The sequence below is a fragment of the Lipotes vexillifer genome, unplaced genomic scaffold (genome assembly GCF_000442215.2).
Source record: "Lipotes vexillifer unplaced genomic scaffold, Lipotes_vexillifer_v1.1 scaffold520, whole genome shotgun sequence".
Taxonomy (NCBI): Eukaryota; Metazoa; Chordata; class Mammalia; order Artiodactyla; family Lipotidae; genus Lipotes; species Lipotes vexillifer.
In genome coordinates this window covers 2,257,032-2,267,969 of record NW_006784004.1, presented here as the reverse complement: position 1 = coordinate 2,267,969, position 10,938 = coordinate 2,257,032, and the positions used below count along the sequence as shown (strand labels likewise).

The 10,938-nt window shown below is 37.1% G+C and overlaps 1 protein-coding gene across 1 annotated transcript in view; it reads right to left on the bottom strand.

The window, feature by feature from the left end:
* Positions 1–636: 636 nt before the first annotated feature.
* Positions 637–10,938, bottom strand: part of CTNNA3 (catenin alpha 3) — a gene marked incomplete at its 3' end in the record, with an annotated part of 1,444,109 nt that continues 1,433,807 nt past the window's right edge. Inside the window, exon 15 of the mRNA XM_007456477.1 lies at positions 637–696. Coding sequence (XP_007456539.1) covers positions 637–696 — 60 coding nt within the window. The remainder of the gene's footprint in view (positions 697–10,938) is intronic.

Here is a 10,938-nt window from a genome sequence, read left to right as displayed (position 1 = left end):
GGAACCAAGGGAGTTCTGCATATTTTCAGAAACTACGCTTTGCAAATAAAATCCCTTTTCTCTATCACATCATTTTATATAATTTTAAGAAATTTCAGTAACAGTAGTTTCTAACTTCATCATTTCACAGAACTACACTAATTTAATGTGACATGCATGGCTACACAATTGCAAGTAGATGGATGTGGGCAGCAGGTGTAATAACCGCCCTGGTTCTGCTTCTATGCAGCTCGATTTCAAAATGTAGATTCCTGCCATTTTAAATGAGACTTTACGCCAAACTTGCACTTGCAAATCAGTCGCAGTTTCCCATAAATCTAGCACATTTTGCCAGGAGTATGGAGACAGGTTTCATTCACACAGTCCCATCAAAGCCTGGACTGCAAGGAGGGGGGTTGTGTTGTACAGAGAGAAGAGCAGGGGCACAGGCGGATCCCTGAGGCAGACACACCTGGGTCAGCCTCAGCTGTGTCACTTCATACTACAGGATATTGGGTACTTGCACAAACTCTCTGTGTCTCTTTTTCTATGTTTTTGAAGTGGGGATAGTAACATCTACTTCAGAGGGTAGTTGTGGAGAAAATTTAACAAAGTACCTGCTACATACTAAGCATTAATTAAATAACTTGTTTTTACTGTTATCATCATCATCATCATCATCATCACCATCATCATCAGAATAGGTAACTGTGATGCCTAAGGTATACTCATGTATTTTACAGATAAAAGCATAATTTGATAATAAATTTGGAAATGTTTTAAAACTGGGAGGGTAACTTCATGCCACAGTGACTCTTCCATGGAAGGCTGTGTTAATTCCAACTTTCCTAAAAGTATACTTCAGGTACCAATTCTATGATCCTGATCTCCTAAAAGTCACATTTATCTAATTTCAAGTATATTGTTTCTTCTTAATTTAGTATGCAATAGAAGACATGCTTATTCAAAAGCACATAGCTATGAAAGAGGAATAGGCATGCAACTTTAGTACAATAGGAAATTGAAGGAATTTTTTAAATTGACATTATTAAATTCAATTTTAGGAATGTGTAAAACTTCAAAGTTCCATCAGAAAGCCAGTAAAGATCAATGTCACGCACAATTTTAAAAAGAGCTATTAAAAAGGTACATATGTTTTGCTGCTAATTTTAGAAGACTTTCCTTTCTTTTAAAATTCTAACCTTCAAGTCAATTGAAACTATAAAAAACTCTGTTGCCACCTAGATTCTTTACTCTTCTCTGCACCCAGGATTTTGGGTGTAGAAGAGTTTGGACCTCTTATCCCTAGGGAAGCCTAAGAACTAGGAGAGAAGACTAAAGTAGTTCTGTCACTTTAAATTTCAAAGATGGGCTGATAGTAGCTGAAGAGCAGAGAGATCAAAACCTTCCAAATTGTTGCTTTGGAAACATAATTTACACTTTACATGACAATCCCTTGGACTGATGAGGAGAAATCTGAGTATCTCACTGTGTCTACCTAGCCTAGACAGACAGCTGAATATTCTCAAGTCACAGACTTCTAGAACTTACTCAAGTTCTCTACTTGTACAGTGCACTTGCCATTATTAGCGGGGAAGGTGAAAATTTTGTTTGCCAGGTGGTGATGTCTTCACATTTCTATTCTGCTGACTACATATGCCCTCTACACATTTCAATTGCTATGTCTTAGATTGCAAGTTCTAAGTGACCCAGGACCATGAATCATAGGCAAGTGCTTCGTGAACATTTCTTGGATGCAGATGACTCTTACCTTCCTTGGCAACAGTCTGGTGTGGTATTATGATATTTTGTGTGCCTATCTTAACATCCAATGCACCCAATATCCACTTATAGCCTGATTTCCTCTATCACCTTCCACTCAAAGAAACAACATAGACCTCATTTTATTTTCATACACAGCTTGAAAGTAGACCAGGGTAGGCCATCTACCTTGATTCAAGGGCTCCCTATCCATAAATTAACTACAAACCCATGAGAAGATCCATGCAAAGGGATAGAGGAGGGACTTTATTTAGCTTTGCCAATCAGGCTGGTTCTCTCCACAAATGTTTTGGAAAATCTGAAGAGGACTGATCAGTAAAGTGAATGTTGCCAATGTGCAGAATTAGCAGAGGTGTCATAAATGTGAAACCATTCAACAAATGATGATGATGATGATGAGGAAGGTGGCAATGATAGTGGCATTGGTGGCAATGATCATCATGATGATAGTCACCTAAGTCTGAGCAGTTAACTCTGCATCGTGTTGTACAAATATTAACTCATAAGCTTCACAATAACCCTATGATGTGAATAGATCCATCTAAAAAATAAGCAAACTGAGACATAGAGGATTTCAGTAACTTGCTGAATATCAGTAGTTATAAGTGGCAGAATCAGGATTTAAACTTGGGAGTTTGACTCCAGAAATTGTGTTCTCTCTCTCTAAATTGTATTAGAATCAGAAAGCAGGAGACGTGTCTGGAGATGACATTTTTAAAAAGCTTTGTTTCTCACAAGTACATGAGCTTTATAGAGTCAATGACCCCACACCAGGGGAAATGTTTGTGCTCTATGCCCATTCATATTTACATGTGATTTTAACCAAGCCATATATATATACACATACACAAATATACATATACATACCTCATTATAAGAAATACAGCCAGTATACCTCATTATAAGAAAAACATGTTTAAATTTATTTAAAAATATAAAGGTAGGTTAATAATCACTCACTGATTTAAAATATGCATATAAACACACAAGATTTACAAAAAATGGGCAGAAGACCTAAATAGACATTTCTCCAAAGAAGACATACAGATGGCCAAGAGTCACATGAAAAGATGCTCAACATAACTAATTATTAGAGAAATACAGATCAAAACTACAATGAGGTATCACCTCACACTGGTCAGAATGGCCATCATGAAAAAATCTACAAACAATAAATGCTTGAGAGGGTGTGGAGAAAAGGGAACCCTCCTACACCGTTGGTGGGAATGTAAATTGATACAGCCACTATGGAGAACAGTATGGAGGTTCCTTAAAAAACTAAAAATAGAACTACCATAAGACCCAGCAACCCCACTACTGGGCATATACCCTGAGAAAACCATAATTCAAAAAGAGTCATGTACCACAATGTTCACTGCAGCACTATTTACAACAGCCAGGACATGGAAGCAACCTAAGTGTCCATCAACAGATGAATGGATAAAGAAGATGTGGTACATATACACAATGGAATATTACTCAGCCATAAAAAGGAACGAAACTGGGTCATTTGTAGAGATGTGGAGGGACCTAGAGACTGTCACACAGAGTGAAGTAAGTCAGAAAGAGGAAAACAAATATAGTATATTAACGCATATACGTGGAATCTCGAAAAATGGTACAGATGAACTGTACAGATGAACAATGTAATTTTGCAAGGCAGAAATAGAGACACAGATGTAGAGGACAAATGTATGGACACCAAGGGAGGAAAGTGGGGTGGGCGGGGGAGGGTGGTGATGGTGGGATGAATTGGGAGACTGAGATTGACATACATGCACTAATATGTATAAAACATAACTAATAAGAACCTGCTGTATAAAAAAATTAAATAATATTTTTTAAAAAGCCCAAAAAACCCAAGCTGTAGATTGAAGTACTTTAGCATGCAAAGGTAATTTTTATAATATCAATTTTGCTTTTGAGCTTTTTTTTTTTTACTACCTTAACCATTACTTGATACACATTGTTTTTAATAGGAAAAGAAGTAAGCACATATATATTTCACCAGAGACTAATCATTCAGAATTATTTAATTTAGATACGTTAAATTTTCAGCATTAAAAGAAATAGGACTTTTTCAATGACAACAATTAAAAGAATGGGATAGAGGGCACTACTTTTTAGCCACATGTTCATCACAAACACCTATAAACTCGAGAAGGCAAAGAATCACTTGAACACTTTAGCCTCAGAAAAATTTTCCAAATGACTGTTGTTTGGGTAATTATCTATTAAAACACTAGTTTTGAAAAACAAGAATTATGTTATTTATCTTGCAGACAAACTTTTATTGTCTGAATATAAATGCTGTATCCAAAACAGTTCCCCTCCTCTCCAGCTTTTTGCACATGTTTCTTTTCCCAAAACACACTTATGGTCAACATCATTCATCCACTTATTCACTCAGTAAATATTTATATAGCATATTTATTATGTGCCCAGCACTTAAGTTTGGGGAATATATCATGGGAAAAGGGATTAAAATTGTTGCCTTCATTGAATTTACTGTATAGTAGACATACTAAACCAACAAAGATGTAGTATGTCAGATAGTGAAAGGAAGTGCTAGGGAGAAAATCAGAGAGGGGAAGAGGTTTATATGGGGGTGGGGAAGGGACTGCAGTTTTAACCAGGGTGGTCAGGGGAGATCTTCCATCAAAGGTAATAGTTAAAAAAGCAACTGAATCAGGAAAGAGAAAATGTGGGGAAAATGAGGTCTGAAAGTAGAGGGAAACTAGACAAACGAAAATATCAGCTTCTTTGAGGAAAAAAAAAAGCGGTCACCATGTAATATATAAAACTTCTCTATAAGTTGAGAAAGTTGTAAAATTGTAATATAAAGCTATTCATGTGAAATGAATTCCAGTCTGGTTTGCAAATTTCAAATCTGTCTACTTGACATCTTCAGTTGGTTGTCTAATAGACTTTTTAGACTTAGACATATTCAAAATTAATTTCTGATCTTCCACCATCTCCAACGTGCTCAATTGTCTCCTCAAAAACGATATAAATGGTAAGTCCACATTCCCAGTTCTCAAGACAAAAACCTTGAGTTGTCCTTGATTCCATTCTCTCTCTCTTATACTCAGTATCTAATCTTCAGAGAATTCACTGATTCACCCATCTCTATATATGTTCAATCAACAACTTTCAACCTCTCTATTTTTAAAACCACAGTCTCAGCCTCCATCATTTCTTACTTGGATAATAGTGATAGTTTTCTAACTTCCAGCTTTCTCCTGTACCACTACTCAGACTCTTTTCAACACAACATAAAGAATGACCCCTTTAAAATAAAAGTCGTATGTCACTCTCTGGCTCAAAGCTGTGCAATAGCTTCCTACCGTTCTCAAAATAAAAGCTAAATGTCCTACAATGGCTTTTGTGACTTAAAGATCAGGCCTCCTTTTTAGTCTCAGACCTCCCCTCACCTCACTAACCTTGCTTCCCAGAGCATTCCTTCCTTGAGGCTTTCCTACTTGCTATTTCCTCTTCTATGAAAGCATCAATGAGTAGAAAACACTCTATTTAAAGCTTGATGGAAGGTTAGGTTCACTAACTAATAATAATGAAGATTAATTATTTCTAAAGATAAATAAGACAATTAGAAACAAGAGACAAACATACCAGGCATTTAAGATTAGTTACTAAGTATTAATTTTAACTGAGAACTTCCCAACAACCAAGGTAGGGTGAAATGTATATAGTTTAATGTAGTTCCACTGTCTGACAAGTGAGAGTATGTTAAGGTATTTGGTAACAATCTTTCCTGGATTGCCATTTCAAGAGCTTTTTATTAAAATATTATAAAAAGTTTCAGATAAAATAATAACAATGCTTTTAACTTTAATTCTCTCTGCCTAGATTTTTACACAGTGACTTATAAAGTCAGAGGAATGACACTAAATTTCAATTCGGGTAAAGAATTTGTATAAAACAAAGTTGAAACTTCCAGGTACGACACTTCACTGTAGATACAGAAAGACAGAGTCTAGTGACCTTAGCACATAAAAATCCAAAATGAATAAGTACTGTCCTTTAGACTGCTTCTCAGCAGAAATTTTTGTACCATTAAATCAATAGTATAAGTATACTTATAAGTATAGTATAAGGCTAAGTATAAAGAAAACCTCTTGGAAATTAAGGGAGTCGAGCTCACCTTAAAGTACTTTTGTATTTGATGGAATAAAAAAGGACAAAAGGTAGACAATTCAGACATGGGAAAAATCATAGCCTCAGGGATAGTTCTAACTACCAGGAACACAAGCATCAGTTTAGCAAATAAAGAGAGTTTTTGGATTTGTATGCCTAGAGGGCCAGGAATAAGGAGGCACTGTGAAGGACTTTGGCAAGAAGAACAATTAATATTTATACTAGCAGGTACTGGGTAGTAGGGAGCCACAGAATATTTCAGAGTAGTGACCTAGCAATTTATAGTAAGATTTATCTGGTTCAAGTAAGTACAACTGTTGGAAGGGAGAAAGATCAGGAAAGAAATTAATGTAATCCCCTAGACTTAATCTATTGAAGACCTAGTGTACTTTTGAGGCAAGGTGGCTTACAAAAGGAAGGTGATCTTTATCTTGTTTCATCTAAATCTACCAGGCAGTGTATGAGGCTCTGTAAATATAATGCTAAATGAGACAAAAACATGTTCTCTGCACTAATGAGGTTTACTCAGGTTTACTGAATGGAGGAAAAAAAAGCCATCATATAAGAAATTATACACGCACAAGGAATGTCATGATATGGGAATCTCCATGTATTACAGATGGATGTTGGGAGGAAAGTACACTTGGACTTGCATTTCAGTGAAGTCTAAGCTAATCTGGAATCCTAATGACGAGCAGGTTTTTCAAGATGAAGGGGAAGATGGGGAGTTGAGGGAATTGTTTTCCTAAGAGAGGGATGTGAGGGGAGAGCCTGTGTCTTCTAGGAAGAATGATTTACATACAAGGGGTCAGGTTTGGAGAGAAAGTGGTGAAATATGAGGCAAAAGAGAGGAGCGGGGAGCAGATCCTGAAGTTCTCTTACGTAGGGCACTGAGGGATTGGATGGGGAGACACTGAGACCTATAAGACGTTTAATGCATGGTGATAGATGACAGATTTGCACTTTAGAAACATTACATGAGTTCAAGTGAGAGAATGAACGTTCACAAAGCTAGAGGCAAGAGGCAATTTAGGAGTCTGCTATAGACAATCTAGTGAGAGACACCAGTGCCTGAACTAAGGTATTCACCAAGACAAGCTTAACACTCCCCTCAGCTTGACTAACCTTTAGACAGACTTTTTCCTGACTCTAAGCTCCTGACCTCCTTTTTCTTAGAGAATGTACTTTATAAAATGTATAGCTGTAAATTCCTTCTCTGTCTCTTTGAGATGTAAATACCTCAATGCTTCTTGCCAGTTTTACAACCCAGGACTACCTTTCTCAAGGACCTGGGAGCCATCCTTTTGAAATGTAACCATCACGGAAGATAGAGCCCTAACTTCCAGTCTCTGTGGGAGGGGAGGAGCTTAACTTTAGAGGGCACCTGGCTCCAAATTATAAAAGTCCCTCCAGTCATGTAAATAGAGAAAGTTCACTTTTCCTTTGGCTAAAGTCCAAAGAGAACATAAATGGCCTCCAAATCCCCTCACCCCACCTCTGAAACTTTTTCACCCCCTTGTTTCAGCAGAGTTGAATTCAGACTGAGCTCTGGTCTCTCTCCTCTATTGCAGTGGTCTTGAGTAAAGTCTTCCTTTCCTTTTTAACTTTGTCCAGTGGACGTTTTCTTTGAAAGAAGTGATAGTGGAGGTGGTGAAAAAAATGGACAAGTTCAGATAGAAGATAGTAAAACCAGAACTTATTGTAGATTAGCTGTTAGGAAGGGAGAAAAAAAAAAAAAAAAAAAAAAAAAAGATTCCCAGTTCAAACTTGTGCAAAAGAATGTACAGAAGCACCATAAGAAATATGGGAGTTGGGGTAGATTTGTGGGGTAAGATGATGCATTCAGGCTTAGAAACAGTGAGTTCCACAGGCGAGCTACATGAGGCAAGGAAACTTACAGGCCTGCAAATATATGCAGCCAGAGCTCAGGAGACAGGACTTGGCTAAAGTCATGTACCTCTATATAGGACATCTGAAATCTTGGGACTATATGAGCATATCCAAGAAAAGTGGAAAAAACTTGAGGACTACAGGGCTTACATCAAAACTCTAGTGAACCCTAATGCCTAAGAATAGATAGAGGAAGAGGAAACCATGAAGCACTGAGAATGATCACCCAGAAAGGTAAGAAAGCAGCGTTACCACCAAATACACAATAGAAATTATAGAAACAAATGATGAGAACGTTCACTACCTAGTGCACTGCTGCTGAGTAATGTCATTTCATCAAGGCTTACCAGACCTGTGCTTTTCATAGCAACCTAAACCAAATTATATCACGAAGACGGTAATGCGGTCATGTCTCCGTATTCTGTATGGTAATTCAGTATACATTTAAGTTATTGGGAGTGTATTATGATAATAAATAGGACCTATTAAAATGTTTACAGGCTTCCCTGGTTGCGCAGTGGTTGAGAGTCCGCCTGCTGATGCAGGGGACACGGGTTCGTGCCCTGGTCCTGGAAGATCCCACATGCCGTGGAGCGGCTGGGCCCGTGAGCCATGGCCGCTGGGCCTGCGCGTCTGGAGCCTGTGCTCCGCAATGGGAGAGGCCACAACAGTGAGAGGCCCACACACACAAAAAAAGTATTAAAATGTTTCCAATTCTTAAAATACACCACTCATTCATGGCAATTTTTCTCTTCTCATGGTTGAGGATATTCAGCGGACTACATGCTAAAAAGCAGCAATGAGGGTGTTCTCCTACCATCAACATCATATTTAAGTGTACATGGCTTTTTTTTTTTTTTTAATACCAAGAATCACCTCCAGTATTTTAAGATTTGATATGCTCCAATTCATTTGCTGCTGTTGACATTTTGGGGTTGTGTCGAGTAACCTAGCAACTGTTCTTATTTCCGTCCTAATTTACTTCTATTTATAGAGCATATAGAGACTCAACGGACTCAATGATATTCTTTAAAGCAGGGCCGGTTTACAAATTGTATGTTCTTAAGTGAGCATAATGTTAAAGATAGGACAAATATTAGTCATCAAGCTGACTACAAGTCACAACTTCTTTAATTCTGGGTCATCAGTAAATATGATGAATCTTTAAGAAGGTGTCATAACTTTATCATGCTGAAATATGATATGACTACAGCTGAAACTACAAAACTTTAAGTGTTTGTTTTTAATGTTATATTCATTAAATTTAATTTCAGCAATTAGAGACCACAGCATCAAATACCTTCAAATAAAAATCTAGCCCTATTCAGCACTGTTAAATGAGTTCCCTTTTTCACTCCTTATCTATAAGACACTATGATCAAAGTTTAAATTGTGTAAGGTAGAACAGACTTTTTGATTTCATTTTTAGACCTTACTGGCTTTCAAGCTGTTTAGGCAGAGGGAACAATCACTAGAACGTCTGTCAGTCATGGACGGGGTAGAGAAAGGTGATTTTAAATGACTACTTGCAAAACTGTCTCCATCATGCATCCTATAAAATATCAGGATGCTTTTTTTCTGTTTTTATGAGTGTGTACCATAAAACTAGAAAATTAAGCCCTATATACCTTGCTGAAGGTAATTGAGGACTCTAAGATAGAAACTAATAGACCACCAAGCTACTATAATTCCACAAAGAAGAAAAACTCCCAGTGCAGGGCCAAGAATTCCAAAATCACTGAAGAAAATAAGAACTTGACAACTTTTGGGTAAAACTTTCTGTTCCTACTATCAAAAGTTCCTTTTTGTGATCATTATTTCAGTTCTACATTATGAATGTACATAAAAGTGCTAGCATCATTAAGAATCATATTAATACCATCTTCCTTTCAACCTTTTAAGGAAATTCCAGATATGTCCCCCTCCTGAGGAAAAAAGAAATTTCAAAAGATTTTTGGTAATAGAGTGCTAAATATTTACCCCACAAAACCAGGAGACCAAAGCAGTCTTATATTGAAAGACTGAGAGATTTGTATTTACAAAGCTCCTTGAGCTACTCAAAAGGAAGTAAATTATAACATTAGCACACACAAATCTATACAAGTCTTGAAATTCATTTTTGTAAACATCAAAATTTATTGAGCATTTCCTTTGTATGAGAAATGAGTTTTCATATATCTAATCTTCAAAAACAACTATAAAATAGACACTATTTTCTTCACCCTTACATTGAGCATTTTTGACCCCCCTTTACCCATTTCTCCCACTCCATCTATTAGTAATAAGAGGTATTATTATTATCACAATTTTACAGATGAGAAAACTGCAAGTTAGAAGTATAAACTAACTTTTCCAGGGTCATATGGATAGTAATTGGTAGAACCCTGATTTGAACCAAAGTTTATGTGACCCCAAAGTGCATACTTTTAACTTCCACATTCTATTTATATAGCAGGGCCAAAAAAGGCAAGTCACTTTCTCACCCATTCTATTCACAAAACTCTTTCAAACCGTTTTATTGAGTCTTTCTAAATCCACAGTTGTCTCCTAGGTAGGCTTGAGGAATATACTTTTAGCTACCACCCTGCAGACACTCGCAATTTCCCGAGTATCTATGGCTACTGCTGCCCAAATTGCCCACAATAAACCAGGGAAAATTCCTAAAAATTAGAATGTTCCCTTTACTCAAATATCACAGAAGCCAATGTGATAAGAGGCTGAGTGAGGAGTAACTGCCTCTGTCTCTGGATCCTTTGCTTGGAGACCCCAGACTGCTGCCCAAGAAATTCCTCCATGGTGTGATTCTACTTGAGTAGAATCCATCTCATCAGTGCAAAGTGATCCACCAGGGAGACTATCAGGGTCTGGGCATCGCTACGTAGTTTCCAAGTAGTACCCAACAAACTGATTTTGTTATTGATGGGAGACTGTAGTATTGGGACATTTAGAAATTTGTGAGACTTAAACAGATCTGATACTAAGGCTTATGGCCTTCAGTTTCACGAGTCATCTTTCTGTTAAAGGAATTACAATATCAACACCATAATATGGCTGTAGCGATAGTACAGCAATGAAATCTTAAGGGATTATGAGATTCTACCCAAGTTTACAAGCATGCTACACTGGAAAGAG